The following is a 16,624-nucleotide window of genomic DNA, read 5'->3' as shown; positions in this document are numbered from 1 at the left end:
TTGGAAGGCCGAGGCAGGAGGATCATTTAAGGTCAGGAGTTCAAGACGAGCCTGGCCAACATGGTGAAACCCCGTCTCTACTAAAAATACAAAAATTAGCCAGGTGTGGTGGCACATGCCTATAGTCCCAGCTACTCGGGAGGTTGAGGCAGGAGAATTGCTTGAACCCAGGAGGCAGAGGTTGCAATGAGCTGAGATCCTGCCACAGCCTGGGCAACAGAGCGGGACACTATCTCAAAAAACAACAACAGCAACAAAATTAAATTTATGCTTTGTCTATGTTTTAAAAGTCAAATAACCAATGGTGGGGATATGGGAAAAATCAGAACCAATGCATTCCTAGTGGGAACCTATCCCAATTGTAAGTTGAGGAGCACGATAGATTAGTGGAAAAATTATAAACAAATCACAGATGCTCCATGACATACCCATTATAAGTTGAAAATATTAAGTTGAATATGAAGGCTGGCCAGACACAATGGCTTCACGCCTATAATATGAATACTTTCTGAGGCCAAGGCAGGAGGACTGTTTGAGCCCAGGAGTTCAAGACAAGCATGGGCAATACAGGGAGACCCTGTCTGCAAAAAAAATTTAAAAATTAGCTGGGCGTGGTGACGCTTGCCTGTAGTTCCAGCTACTTGGGGGCTGAGGCGAGAGGATCACATGAGTCCAAGAGGCAGAGGCTGCAGTGAGCTGACATCATGCCACTACACTCCAGCCTGAGCAACAAAGCAAGATCCTGACTCTTAAAAAAAAAAAAAAAAAAAAAGAATAATTAGAAAATGTATTTAATACACCTAGCCTACGCTAAACATGCTCAGAACACTTACACTGGTCTACAGTTGTGCAAAATTTCTGACATCAAGCCTATTTTAAAATTAACTGCTGGGTATCTTGTATAATTTATTGAATACTACATTGAAAGTGAAAAACAGAATGGTTCTACAGGTAACTCGAAGTACCATTTCTATTTAATGTGTATCGCTTTCCCACCATTGTAAGGTCAAAAAATTCTAACTCAAATTGGGGACCTACTATATACAAAATGTCCAGAATACGCAAATCCACAGAAACAGAAAGTACATTAGTGGTTGCTTAAGGCAAACACGTATGGGTGTGGAAAGATGGAGACAGAGGAAGCTAAAGAGTATGGGGTTCCATGTTAGGGTGATGAATGTATTTTCAAATTGATATCCTGGTGAAAACTTCAAGTATGGGGTTGAGTATATAAACCTAAAGACAGGATAAAGACTATCACTATGCATATGAATTCAGTTTACTGATGACAATTTAAAACTCAGAGTTAATAAAACTGTCATTCCAGAAGGATGAAAAAGGGTTATTACAGACTAAATGTCTGTGTCCTCCTGAAATGCATTATTCTGAAGTCTTGGACCCCCCATATGTTGATGTTTATAGGTGAGGCCTTTGGAATAATTAGATTTACTAATTTTATACACTAAATATACTAAGAATACTAAACACTATTACTAGATTAGTAATAGATCCCTCATGATGCAGAGGACCTCATGATGCAACTAGTCTCCTTATAAGAAGATGCCAGAGTGAGTACTGTCTCTCTCTGCCAAATGAGGACACAGCAACAAGGTGGTTATCTACAAGTCAGGAAGACAGCCCTCACTTGGGATCCGAATTGGCTAGCACCTTCATCTTAAAACTTCCCTGTCTCTAGAGTCAAAAATAAATTGTTGGCCAGGCACAGTGGTTCACACCTGTAATCTCAGTACTTTGGGAGGCCAAGGCGGGAGGATCACTTAAGGCCAGGAGTTCAAGACCAGTTCATGCAACACAGGGAGATCTACAAAAAATACAAAAATTAGCCGAGTGTTGTGGTGCACACCTGTAGTCCCAGCTACTCAGGAGGCTGAGGTGGAAGGAGCGCTGGAGCCCAGGAGATGGAAGTTGCAGTGAGCTATAATTGTGCCACTGCACTCCAGCCTGAGTGACAGAGCAAGACTCTTTCTCAAAAATAAGAATATTGAAATAAAAAATAACAACAAAAAACAAAAATCCTTCTGAATCCTATATACCTACCTGCAGCATCCTCCCTTCTCTATTTCTGTCTCCATTGCCTCAAATCAGTCCAATCTAACTTCTACTTCAATCAAACCAACAACAATAGAAAAGATTGTTCTTATCCCTAATGGACATTTTATTTGCTCTCTAGGCAACACTCAGCAAAATTGATCACATCGTCCTTCTTAAACTAGAGCGGTCCCGGCTCATGTGCGACTTCACTTCCGATGGTTTCAGTTACCTGTGATACAGTACAATAAACTATTGGGGTTGAAGGTAGGGTACAGATTCCCATAGCTTTTATTACAGTATAATTGTTGTTTTTTCTAAAATTAATTAATTAATTTTTATTTATTTATTTTTTTGAGGCGGAGTCTCGCTCTGCCGCCCAGGCTGGAGTGCAGTGGCACACGGTCTCTGCACACTGCAAGTTCCGCCTCCCAGGTTCACGCCATTCTCCTGCCTTAGCCCCCCAATTAGCTGGGACTACAGGCACCCGCCACCACACCCAGCTAACCTTTTGTATTTTTTTTTTAGTAGAGACGGGGTTTCACCATGTTAGTCAGGATAGTCTCGATCTCCTGACCTCGTGATCCGTCCGCCTTGGCCTCCCAAAGTGCTGAGATTACAGGCGTGAGCCACTGCGCCCGACCCTGTTTTATTTTTTTTATTTTTTTATTTTTTTTTGAGATGGAGTCTCACTCTCGTCCAGGCTGGAGTGCAGTGGCGCGATCACAGCTCACTGCAAGCTCTGCCTCCCGGGCTCACGCCATTCTCCGGCCTCAGCCTCCCTAGTAGCTGGTACTACAGGTACCTGCCACCACGCCCGACTAATTTTTTGTATTTTTAGTAGAGATGGGATTTCACCATGTTAGCCAGCATGGTCTCAATCTCCTGACCTTGTGATCCACCTGCCTCAGCCTCCCAAATTGCTGGGATTACAGGCGTGAGCCACCACACCTGGCCTCTGTTTTATTATTAGTTGTTATTGATCTCTTACAATTCCCATTTTTTATTTACTTATTATTATTATTATTATTTTCGATAGAATCTTGCTCCATCGCCCAGGTTGGAGTGCAGTAGTATGATCTCGGCTCATTGCAACCTCCACCTCCCAAGTTTAAGCAATCCTCCTGCCTCAGCCTCCCCAGTAGGTGGGATTACAGGCGTCCGCCACCACGTCCAGCTAATTTTTTGTGTTTTTAGTAGAGACGGGTTTTCATCATGTTGGCCAGGCTGGCTTTCAACTCCTGACCTCAAGTGATCTGCCCACCTCGGCTTCCCAAAGTGCTAGGAGTACAGGCGTGAGCCACCACAACTGGCCACAATGCCCAATTTATAAATGATACCTTATAATAGGTATGTATGTACAGGAAAAACATTGCATATATGGGATTCAGTACTACCCAGTTTCACACATCCACTGAGAATCTTAGAACATATCTCCAGTACATACTACTGTACTCTAGTCACATTCTACTACTTTTCCTTTTCCATCTCTGTTTCATCTGATTCTTTTTCATCATTCTTTTTCAGCAAGCTCAGTCTCTTCCATATAGATGTCAAATGATGTGTTCCTCAATGTACCTTTTGTCTCATAGTATCTTCTGTCCCAAAAAATTTCACCCATGCCTTGCCCATGGCTCTAACTAATATGAACAAGAATATGTCCTTTCTGAGTTATAGATGCTCCAGTGTTCTCTCAGTAAATGACAATCTACACATCCATCCAGCGATGAAGCTAAAAACATGGGAGCCATCCTGTGATACGGAAACCTGAGAACTGAAAGCCTCAGGACTTCATTCTCCCTCACTCAACATTATCCAATGCATTACTACATCACATGCATTTTACCTCCTAATCTGTTTTTATTTTCTATTCACAATTTTCATCACACCATAATCACTAATAATGACTTCTTTAACCGTCTCTTTTTACTTATTTGTGGTCCCCCTCTAACACATGTTCAAAAATCCAGCCACAGTGAATTTTTAAAATGAACAGATCAGATCATGGCAGTTCCTGCTAAATACCTTTTAATTATATACATTGTTACTGAGATAAAAATAACAAAAAGTTTTAACAAAGTCAACATGGCACTGAACACTTTGTCCCATACCTACTTTCCTGCCTCATACTGTGCCACCCTCCATTACTCTGAGAGCTGCAGATTTCTCAGGGCTGGGGCACATACTATTTGATGTTCCTGGAACCATCTTCTTCTCTCTTCCCTAGTTAACTCCCAACTCATCCTCTCAAGTAACAGATCAGAGAAAACTTTAGGAGCAAACACCACTGGATGAAAAGTCCAGGTCAGTTATCCCTATTACGTCACTGAACAGGCATCAAAAGTATTCCTTGGATAGACTTCTCAGTTAAGTAATAATGCATGTGATTATTTTCTGGTGTCTTGACCCTTATACTAGATTCTAATTTCTTATGACAGCAAGCAGTATTGATGTACGGCCCAATAACGAATCCCAAAACCTAGCCGAGTACTCAATCTATACACGGTATTTACTATTTTTGTCAAATAAATAGCATGGACTGAACTAGTGTGCATAAGAAACATTATAAATAGGCTGAGTGCGGTAACTCCCTCCAGTAATCTCAAGCATTTTGGGAGGCCCAGGTGGGCAGATCACTTGAGCCCAGGAGTTTCAGACCAGCCTGGGCAACAAGGCAAAACCCTGTCTCTATAAAAAAATTAAAAACTAAGCCAGGTATAGTGGCGAATGCCTGTAGTCCCAGCTGCTTGGAAGGCATGGGAGGGAAGATTGCTTGACCCTGGGAAGCTATGGTTGCAATGAATCATGATCACGCCACTGCATTCCAGCCTGGGCAATACCGCGAGACCCTAAATCAAAAGCGAGACGAAGAGAGAGATACACCCTAATGAGTAAGAAACCAGCAGTCATAGGGACAGGAGGTTAGAAAAGGAGCACTAAGTTTTCCAGTAGTAGAATTTAAATATCCAGACAGGTCACTAAGGATAAGGTATCAACAATTTTTTTTAATTAAAGAGAAAGGGTCTCATTGTGTTGCCAAGGCTGGTCTCAAACTCCTGGGCTCAAGTGATCCTCCCACCTCGGGCTCCCAAAGTGCTGGGATTATAGGAATGAGCCACTGTGCCTACTCAAGGTATCAAATTTTTAACTCACTATTTTTTTCTTTTGAGACAGAGTCTCATTCTGTCGCCCAGGCTGGTGTGCAGTGGTGTGATCGTGGATCACTTGCAACCTCCACATCCCGGGCTTAAGCAATTCTTCTGCCTCACCCTCCCCAGTAGCTGGAATTATAGGAGGATGCCAACACACCTGGCTAATTTTTATATTTTTAGTAAACACAGGGTTTCACCATGTTAGCCAGACTGGTCTCAAACTCCTGACCTCAGGTGATCTGCCCGCCTTAGCCTCCCAAAGTGCTGGAATTCCAGGTGTGAGCCACTGCAGCCAGCCAAGAAACTAAAATTTATAAAGGTTTTTAGGCACTTCACTATTCAAAATACAAAATCAAATCCAGGAATTCTACTTTGGAGAAACCATCCTTCTAAAAAAAAAAAAAAAAAAAAGAGGCATGGTGACTTACACATGTAATCCCAGTACTCTGGAAGGCCAAGGTGGGAGGATGCCTTATTAAGCTCAGGATTTCAACATCAGCCTGGGCAATATATGCAGACACTATCTCCACCCAAAAAAAAAAGCCTTGTGTGGTGGCACACATCTGTGTTCCCAGCTATTCAGGATGCTGAGGTTGGATGACTATTTGAGCCCTGGAGATCAAGGCTTCAGTGAGGCACGGTTATGTCATTACACTCCAGCCTAGGCAACAGAATGAGATTCTGTCTCAGAAAAATAAATAAATAAACAAATAATTAAAAATATGAAAAAAATCTCCACAAAGTGGAAAAGGCAAGCTGCAAAATATACAGTGTTCTGTCTGTGATAAAGGAAAGATGTGGAAGATGACTAAGAAGTATACATTTAGTCATGTAAATAAAAATATAATTTACACGAAAAAACATTATATATATAAAAATATATTAATATTAGCCGGGTGTGCTGGCTCATGCCTGTAATCCAAGCACTTTGCGAGGCCAAGACCAGTGGTTCACTTGAGGTCAGGAGTTTGGGACTAGCCTGGTCAACATGGTGAAACCCCGTCTCTACTAAAATACAAAAATCAGCTGGGCGTGGTGGCACACACCTGTAATCCCAGCTACTCTGAAGTCTGAGGCAGGAGGAGAATCGCTTGAACCCAGGAGGCAGAGGTTGCAGTGGGCCGAAATTGCGCCACTGCGCTCCAGTGTAAGTGACAGAGCGAGATTCCGTCTCAAAACAAAACAACAACAACAAAAATTAATTATCAACTGGTTGCCTGTTGAAAGGAGTGAAGAACGTGGCAGATCACAGCAAAGTAGAGAGTAAGCTGATTTTTCTGAATCTCATCAACATCTGACTTTCAGAACCTAAAATACATATATTAAAACTAAAATAAAATCACTGCCATCTTAATAGAAAAAAGGACAGCTCAAATCAAGTTTCAGGCCAGGTGCAGTGGCTCACGCCTGTAATCCCAACACTTTGGGAGGCTGAGGAGGGAGGATCACCTGAGGTCAGGGGTTCAAGAGCAGCCTGGCCAAAATCGTGAAACCCCGTCTCTACTAAAAATACAAAACCTGGCCCAGCGTGGTGGCTCATGCTTGTAATCCCAACACTTTGGGAGACCAGGTGGGCAGATCACGAGGTGAGGAGATCATGACCATTCTGGCTAACACGGTGAAACCCCATCTCTACTAAAAATACAAAAAAATTAGCTGGGCGTGGTGGTGAGTGCCTATAGTCCCAGCTACTGGGGAGGCTGAGGCAGGAGAATGGCGTGAACCCAGAAGGTGGAGCTTGTCACTCCGAGATGGCGCCACTGCACTCCAGCCAGGGCGACAGAGTGAGACTCCGTCTCAAAAAAAAAAAAAAAAAATTAGCCAGGCATGCTGGTAGGTGCCTGTAGTCCCAGCTACTTGGGAAGCGAGGTGGGAGAATCACCTGAACCCAGGAGGTGAAGGTTGCAGTGAGGTGAGATCATGCCACTCACTGCACTCCAGCCTGGGAGTCAGAGCAGAAATTCTTCTCAAAAAATAACATAACATAACATAACATAGCATAACATAACATAAAAAAATAAATAAATAAATCAAGTTTCAGCCCCATCCTTTAGAGTAATTTATAACTAAGGTACCTGAGATTCAAACACAACAATCAACTGAAAAATAAACAATAGCATTTAAAGGAAATACTCCAAATCAAAATTTTAAACTTCAAAATTATTCATAAGAACCATTTACAATTGTTTCAGATTTATATTATCAAAAATGATACAAACCTGATTAAAGTAGAAATATGTAAATATACTAAAAGGTGATTCTGGACAATGTAAACATTAGAGAAATGGCCTAACACCTTCCTGGCATCAACAGAATAACTGAGAATGTTTAAATCAGCCAGGCGCAGTGGCTCACGCCTGTGATCCCCATACTTTGGAAGACTGAGGCAGGCAGATCACCTAACGTCAGGAGTTCAAGACCAGCCTGGCCAAAATGGCGAAACCCCATCTCTACTAAAAATACAAAAATTAGGCCTGGTGTAGGGCTCATGCCTGTAATCCTAGCACTTTGGAAGGCTGAGGCAGGCAGATCAACTGAGGTCAGGAGTTCCAGACGAATCTGACCAACATGAAGAAACCCCGTCTCTACTAAAAATACAAAATTAGCTGGGCGTTGTGGCACATGCCTGCAATCCCAGTTACTTAGGAGGCTGAGCCAGATGAATTGCTTGAACCCGGGAGGCAGAGGTTGCGGTGAGCCGAGATCACGCCGTTACACTCCAGCCTGGGCAACAAGAGCAAAACTCCGTCTCAAAACAAATCAAAAATAAAAACAAAAATTAGCCAAGTGTAGTGGCAGGGGCCTGTAATCCCAGCTACTCAGGAGTCTGAGGCAGGAGAATCACTTGAACTCACAAGCCAGAGGTTGCCGCGAGCTGAGATTGCACCACCACAGACCAGCCTGGGCAACAAGAGCAAGACTCTGTCTCAAAAAAAAAAAGAAAGAAAGAAAGAAGGCTTAAATCATAGAGTAAAACAAACTTTTAAAAGCCCCAAAAGATAAAATATGTAATACCAATTCATTCACAAAATGCTCCAAGGAAAAAAATAGATTATTATTAAAGATAACAAAATTTGAATTATTCTAAAGGCAACTGCCTTTAACATGTATAATCACTGCAAGTATTACCTTTCATTTTTGAATGTGTGTTAATCAACGGATCAGAACAAATCCTGCAGGGCCACCATGGGCGTCTCTTGAATTTTGCCCAGATGAGATCTCCAACTTCATACTTCAGTGGCGTAGACTTTTTCTTAGCTTGACACTTTAGACAGACAAAACATGGGACATCGGTAAGAATCAAAATCTTTTGAATAAGCATTATCATTCTTATTAGCCTTCTGAAAAAGCAATGTATGAAAAATTGAGAATGAAAACACTCTAGTCTAAAAAGAATTACAAAATAAGTACAACTAAATTATTTCATCTTAATTGTTCATAACATAGCCCTTTATACATAGTTCTCAATTTATAATTGTTTTATATAATGAGTCTATCCGTATTCTGAAAATGAAATTAAGCTGGCTTTATTTTTAAAGAACTAAAAACAAACACAATAAAGAAAATCATCCCAAGGAAAAGATATCCTTGATCTAGTCCTTGGATCAAAACACAAAGGGGGAAAAAAAATGGAGAAAAAATTATAGAAAGCATTTTTAATAATATTAAGAGATTTCAGACCCTTCTGCATGTGATACTCTATATGCTTTTCAAATCAATATTTCTATTAGTATATTAACAATAGTAATAGCCAGGAGTGGTGGCACACGCCTGTAATCCCAGCTAACACTTTACTTTCAGATATAAGCCTCAGAGAAAATAGCAAAGTATTCTTCTAAATACTCACAGAAGCTCAATCTCATTAAAAATACTGGGATTGACTGGGCACATTGGCTCACGCCTGTAATCCCAGCACTTTGGGAGGCCAAGGTGGGTGGATCACCTGAGGTCAGGAGTTCGTGACCAGCCTGGCCAACATGGTGAAACCCCGTTCTACTAAAAACACAAAAATTAGCCAGGCGTGTTAGCGGGCACCTGTAATCCCACCCAGCTACTTGGGAGGCTGAGGCAGGAGAATCGCTTGAACCCGGGAGGTGGAGGTTGCAGTGAGCTGAGAGCCACTGCACTCCAGACTGTGCGACCGAGAGAGACTCTTTAAAAAAAAAAAAGGCCAGGCGCGGTGGCTCATACCTGTAATCCCAGCACTTAGGGAGGCCGAGGCAGGCAGATCACAAGGTCAGGAGATCGAGACCATTCTGGTTAACATGGTAAAACCCCGTCTCTACTAAAACTACAAAAATTAGCTGGATGTGGTGGCGGGCGCCTATAGTCCCAGCTTCTTGGGAGGCTGAGACAGGAGAATGTCGTGAACCCAAAAGGCAGAGCTTACAGTGGGGCAAGTTTGCACCACTGCACTCCAGCCTGGGAGACAGAGCAAGACTCCGTCTCAAAAAAAAAAAAAACTGGGCTTAGTTCCCATATATATAGAGCTACTAGAAAATGAAACAAGAACTATGTCTAACTTTATTTTAAAAAGCTCTAAGTGGCCAGGCACAGTGGCTCACGTCTGTAATCCCAGCACCCTGGGAGGCCGAGGTGGGCAGATAACTTGAGGCCAGGAGTTTGAGACCAGCCTGGCCAACACAGTGAAACCCCGTCTCTGCTGAAACGAGAAAAAAATACAAAAAATTGGCCAGGCATGGCGGCCCATGCCTGTAATCCCACCTACTCAGGAGGCTGAGACAAGAGAATCGTTTGAATCCGGGAGGCAGAGGTTGCAGTGAGCCAAGATTGCGCCACTGCACGCCGGCCTGGGTGACAGAGTTACACTCTGCCTCAAAAGAAAAAAGAATAAAATAAAATAAAATAAAATAAAAAGCTCTAAGGGGGCCAGATGCTGTGGTTCTTGTTTGTAAATTCCAACACTTTGGGAGGCTGAGGCGACAGGAGCATTCCAGCCTAGGAGTTTGAGATTAGCCTGGACAACGTGTCAGACCCCATCTCTACAAAAAATTAAAAAATTAGCTGGGCATGGTGGTGCATACCTGTACTCCCAGCTGCTTGGGAGACTGAGAATGGAGGATTGCTTGAGCCCAAGAGCTCGAGGCTGCAGTGGACCATGTTCATGCCTACTGCACTCCAGCCTGTGCTACAGAGCGAGATCTGCCTTAAAAAAAAAACCTAAGGGACCATTTTGATGGTTATCAATTTGTAAATTCTCAAAAAGAACATGACTTCAAAGTTAATTGACTTTGAAACTTTAAGAGATGCCAAGAATCAATGAGAAAGACAAATATTTTATCTGTACTGAAAACTGCAATCTGAGTAGGTTCCAATAAATTTATGATATAATTTGATTTTTTTTTTTTTTGAGACGGAGTCTCACTGTGTTGCCCAGGCTGGAGTGCAGTGGCCGGATCCAACTCACTGCAAGCTCTGCCTCCCGGGTTTACACCATTCTCCTGCCTCAGCCTCCCGAGTAGCTGGGACTACAGGCGCCCGCCACCTCGCCCGGCTAGTTTTTTGTATTTTTTAGTACAGACGGGGTTTCACCATGTTAGCCAGGATGGTCTCGATCTCCTGACCTCATGATCCGCCTGTCTTGGCCTCCCAAAGTGCTGGGATTACAGGCTTGAGCCACCGCGCCCGGCCTTGATTTTTGATTATTTAAATATGATTTGGCAATCACTGCTAAATAGAGAGCTTGCTTATTTATTCAAGTTCTAAATGACTTCAAATACATTAAGTAACATGATGTTTGCTACATGCAAGGCACTGTTCCTCTTAAATACATTGTTACCCATATTTTACTACATGACTGTGGTTACATAGTTATTAAGTGACAGAACCAAGGATTCAAACCTGGGGAGATATATAACTCCAGAGCCTAAATTCTTAAACCACTCTCCTGTTATCCAGTAAAAATAAAACCTCATTATTATTATATGCTTTATGACAAATTTAACCATAACCAATCTAGCACATGGTGTTGGCTGTCTTCTCCTCAGAGAACTTCTACAAAAAGATTACATTGCATTTTTGGAAGCATAATCATAAAATACATGCATTCAATAGACATGTCAGTGGTATCAGGTAAAAACAATAGCCAGAACCACAGAACCAGAGAAAGCAATAATAAATCCTCTCTTCTGACTCCATCACAAACTGTGTCACCTTGGCCTCAGTTTCCTAAGCCACAAACTTGGGAAAGTAACACCTGCTCTATAATAAACCATCAAAACAAATAATTAGTAATTCAGCTCCCAGTATTTTAACCCCCAAAAATAATTCAAAGTAATTTCCTATAATTCCTAATTATAGGGTAAGATATTTAAAGCAGGTTTTTGTTTGGTTGGTTTTTTTGTGTGTTTTTTTTGAGACCGGTTCTCACTCTGCCTCCCAGGCTGGAGTGCAATGATGTAATCTTCACTCATTGCAACCTTCGCCTCCTGAGCTCAAGCCTTCCTCCCATCTCAGCGTTCCAATGCTCACCAACATGCCTGGAAAATTTTTTTATTTTTTCTAGATATGGAATATAACCACGTTGCCCAAGCTGTTGAAGCAGTTTTTTGTTTTTGTTTTTTAATGACAAAAGTTAATATCCACCAAGAGATCTGTTTTAAAAAATTATGCTGGGAGCTGCGGTGGCTCAGGCCCGTTGTCCTGGTGCATAAGGAGGTGAGGCTGGGCGTTCAAGGTCAGCCTGGGCAACATAGAAACTTCTCACCTATATAACCAAAAAACAAAATTATGCTATGGCAACTCTATGAAATATGCTAAGTGAAGATGTCATATATTAAAGATAATAAAACAGCTATACATACACTATATGTTATATGATCCACTATAAACTACGCTGAAGCAATAATGATGACCTTAAAAATTTTTTTAAATAACAAGGCCATTGAGAAACATAAGTTTTTAAGTTTCGTTAAATTGATGGTACCATGAGTAAAGATTTTAACAAACCCCTATTTACTTCCTTCTATCTTGAAAAATTTACATGACCAAATAATATATGCAAACCCACTGGAAAAATACACCTACATAAATATACATTAATACTTTCATTCATAGACAATAATAACCAAATCCAACTGATCTTAATAAATAAACTTAGAAACAGGCAAGAATTCCAGACCACAGAAAAGCTTCTAAACATGAAAATAGTGGAAATAAGAACCAGGGTTTAAAAAAGCAAGATGACTTTAAGACCAGCTTAAAAATTTTATCTTGCAGAGAGAGATGCCAAAATAAACCCTTTTAAGCCCATAATTTAACTACACACAAACTTAGTAAACACCTATGTACAAAGCTCAACAAGAGACACAAAGACAAATAAGTCACAATTCCAGATCCCAAGACACTTGGGAAAAGAGATTAGAGAAGATGTGAGTAAAGAAGTGGCATCTTCCAGGCTTAGACTGGCAGGATTGACAGATTTCAGAATGGCTTTTTCTAATATGTCTATAGGTTTAGTTGGAAATAATATACCGGTGCTAAGCCTTTTCATATATGGTATTGGGCTGAATTCTGTGTACACTGCCACCATACACACACACAAGATAAACATACATACAAGATAACCCAGTAGCTATGAATATGATCTTATTTGGAAGTAGGGTCTTTGCAGTTGATCAAGATGAAGTCACAAGGGTGGGCCTTAATTCAATACAACTGTTTCCTAATAAAATGGAGAAAATTGGAAATAAAGACAGGCACAAATAGAGGGAAGACAACGTGAAAACACAGACGGAACACAATCTATTAACCAAGGAAAGCCTGAGGTCAGACATTAGGAGAGGGGCAGGGGGAAGAGATAAACACTCACAGTCCTCAAAACAACGTGCTGACAACTTGAGTTTGTACTTCTGCCTTCCCAAACTGAGAGAGAATTTCTGCTGTTTAAGCCACCCAGTTTGTGTACTGTGTTACAACAGCCCCCCAAAATTAATATACATACATTATCTTGCTTACCCCTCACAACCTTACAATATAGCATTATCTCAATTTTGCAGATAAACTGAGGCTCAAAAAGGTTAAGTCACAGGCCGAGTGCGGTGGCTCATGGCTGTAATCCCAGCACTTTGGGAGGCTGAGATGGGAGAATCACCGGAGGTAAGGAGTTCAAGACCAGCCTGGCCAACATGGTGAAACCCCATCTCTACTAAAAATACAAAGATTAGCCAAGCATGGTGGTGGGTGCCTGTAATCCCAGCTACTTGGGAAGCTGAGGCAGAAGAATCGCTTGAACCTGGGAGACGGAGGTTGCAGTGAGCCGAGATCGTACCTCTGCACTCCAGGCTGGGCAACAGAGAATCCATCTCAGAAAAAAAAAAAAAAGGTTAAGTCAAAATTGTAAAGATTAGAATTTAAATCCATTATCTGAATAACTCTAAAGACCATGTTTTTTGCATTAGAAATAAATATGGCTAGAATTTGTTTGCAAAGTGTTTTAAATCCAACCTAAAAGCTAACTAGATTTAAAACCTCCCATTATTTCTTTTTGTTTGTTGATTTGTTTTCTGAGAGACAGCCTCAGTCTGTCACCCAGACTGGGGTGCAGTGGCATGTTGATTTCAGCAACTCGAATAGATGGCACTAAAGGCACATGCCACCACACCCAGAAGATTTATTTTTAATAGAGATAAGGTCTCCCTGTGTTCCCCAGGCTGCTAACTCCTGGTCTCAAGCAATCTTCCCACTTTGTCCTCCCAAAAGGGCTGGGATTACAGGCCTGAGCCAACGCGGCCAGCTTATATTCCTTCTTTATTTCATTGACAATGTTGTATCACTTTACATTAAACTAACCCAGAAAAGCTCATCACTACCAGCTTCGAAAATCATTAAAGGCTTAACACATCTCTACAGCTCTAACTAAGAAGTGGTTCTTGAGCCAAAAGCTCTGTTTAAAGGAATTTTAGATGAGATCTTTACTTTCACTAATGAATTTTTCTAGCAACAGTTACAAATCAAACCTATGTTGCACTTCTGAGGATTTAAAAAAAAAAAAAAACCTAAAACTGGTTCAACTATTTCCTGGTCATATGGGATATGCTTCCTATTTCGATGTAAATTGAACATAGTCCTTGGATATCAATCTCTTCCCAGACATATCCAAAAATTACAGTTGAGCTAAATATTAAAAAATAGCCATAGTGCAACAATTTTTTCTTTTTCGTTTCTGAGACAGGGTCTCCCTATGTAATGCAGGCTGGAGTACAGTAGTGCGATCACACCCTACTGTAGCTTCTACCTCCTGGGCTCAGGCAATCCTTCCCCCTCAGGCTCTCAGGTAGTTGGGATTACAGACGCGTACCACCACACCAGAGTGATTTACATATATATATAACATTAGATATTAAGTATATTATATATATGTGTGTGTGTGTGTGTATATATACATATTTGTTTTTTTGAGTGTTTTTGAGACGGAGTCTTACTCTCACCCCCAGGCTGGAGTGCAATGGTGCGATCTCGACTCACTGCAACCTCCGCCTCCTGGGTTCAAGGGATTCTCCTGCCTCAGCCTCCGAGTAGCTGGGATTACAGGCACCCGCCACCATGCCTGGCTAATTTTTGTATTTTTAGTAGAGACAGGGTTTCGCAATGTTGGCCAGGCTGGTCTCGAACTCCTGACCTCAGGTGATCCACCAGCCTCCGCCTCCCAAGTGCTGGGATTACAGACGTGAGCCACAGAACCTGGCATTTATATATTTTTTGTAGAGACAGGGTTTCATCATGTTGCCCAGGCTGGTTCAAACTCCTGAGCTCAATCAATCCACCCAACTCAGCCTCCTAAAGTACTGGGATTACAGGCATGAGCCACTGCACCCAGCCACAGTTTTTTTTAAAAACTTCCTGAGAATCTATAGTGATACACAACTTGAGGTAAAGACGAGGGGAAGTGGGGGAAGCACTAATGCTTTACATAACAATCATCATAGAAATTATCGCAACTCTAAGGACTCAGTTATTGTTTTAGTTACCAAAAACTCCCATAAAATTAAGTTGTTATAAAGAGATGATAGCAATATACAAGACAAAAACATACCTGTTTAGATGCTTGACTTATATGATATCCAAAGCCTACTAAAACTTTTCCACAGTTTAAACGACCCATATTTAAGAATAAGGTCATCAAATCAAGCCAAGTATAAATACATAATCTCATTTATAAACAAGAAAAGGCCAGGCCTGGTGGCTCAGGCCTGCAATCCTAGCACTGTGGGAGGCCAAGGTGGGTGATCGCTCGAGGCCAGGATTTCAAGATCAACCTTGGCGAGATCCCATCCTTGCACAAACACACACACACACACACACACACACACCAGGCAGACATGGTAGCTCCCACCTGTAGTTTCAGTAACTTGGGAGGGTAGGCTGGGAGGAACGCGTGAGCTTGGGAGGTCAAGGCTGAACTGAGCCATGACTGTGCCGCTGCACACCAGCCTAAGTGACAGAGTGAGATTTTGTCTCCAAGGGAAAAAAACAAAAACCCAAAACAAATAACTAGAATATATGAGGATATCAAACAACTCTAAAGGAAAAATATAACAATCAAATTAAACAGTTTTCCTAAAAATGGACAAAAGACCTGAATAGAAAATACTCAAAAAGACATAAAAATGGCAAACAAGAATATAAAAAGGTGTTCAGTATCACTGCTCATCAGAGAAATGCAAATCAAAACTGTAATGAGATACCATCTAAAACAGATAAAATGGCTTTTATCCAAAGACAGAAAATAATAAATGCTGGCAAGGATGTGCATAAAAGTGGGAACGTAAATTAGTACAAATCTAGAGAACAGTTTGGAGGTTCCTCAAAAAACTACAAATAGAGCTACCATATGATCCAGAAATCCCATGACTAGCTATATAGAGAAAAGAAAGGAAAACAGTATTTCAAATAGGCACCTGCCCTCCCATGCTTATTGCAGCACTGTTCACAATAGCCAAGACTTGGAAATAACCTAAGTGTTCAACAGATGAATAAAGAAAGAAAATGTGGTATATATACATAATGGAGTGCTATTCAGCCATGAAAAAGAATGAGATCCTATCATTTGCAACAACATAGATGGAACTGGAGATCATTATGTTAGATGAAATAAGCCAGGCACAGAAAGACCAACTTCATGTGTTCTCACTTATTTGTGGGAACTAAAAATTAAAACAATAGAACTCCTGCTGATAGACAACAGAAAAATGATTACTAGAGGCTAGGAAGGGAAGCAGAAAGATGGAGGTAAGTGAGGATGGTTAAAGAAAACAAAAGAATAGATGATTCAGTAAGGTCAAAAAAAAAGTTAGAAATAATGAGTATGGCCGGGCGCGGTGGCTCAACCCTGTAATCCCAGCACTTTGGGAGGCCGAGATGGGCGGATCACGAGGTCAGGAGATCGAGACCATCCTGGCTAA

General features: G+C 41.3%; 1 protein-coding gene across 1 annotated transcript in view; it reads right to left on the bottom strand.

Moving 5' to 3' along the window:
- NSD1 (nuclear receptor binding SET domain protein 1) overlaps positions 1 to 16,624 on the bottom strand; it is a 192,127-nt gene that overhangs the window by 114,491 nt on the left and 61,012 nt on the right. Inside the window, exon 2 of the mRNA XM_011946890.1 lies at positions 8,331 to 8,466. Coding sequence (XP_011802280.1) covers positions 8,331 to 8,466 — 136 coding nt within the window. The remainder of the gene's footprint in view (positions 1 to 8,330; positions 8,467 to 16,624) is intronic.

Source organism: Colobus angolensis, unplaced genomic scaffold, assembly GCF_000951035.1.
Source record: "Colobus angolensis palliatus isolate OR3802 unplaced genomic scaffold, Cang.pa_1.0 Scaffold254, whole genome shotgun sequence".
Lineage (NCBI taxonomy): Eukaryota > Metazoa > Chordata > Mammalia > Primates > Cercopithecidae > Colobus > Colobus angolensis.
This window is presented reverse-complemented; position numbering and strand designations above follow the sequence as displayed.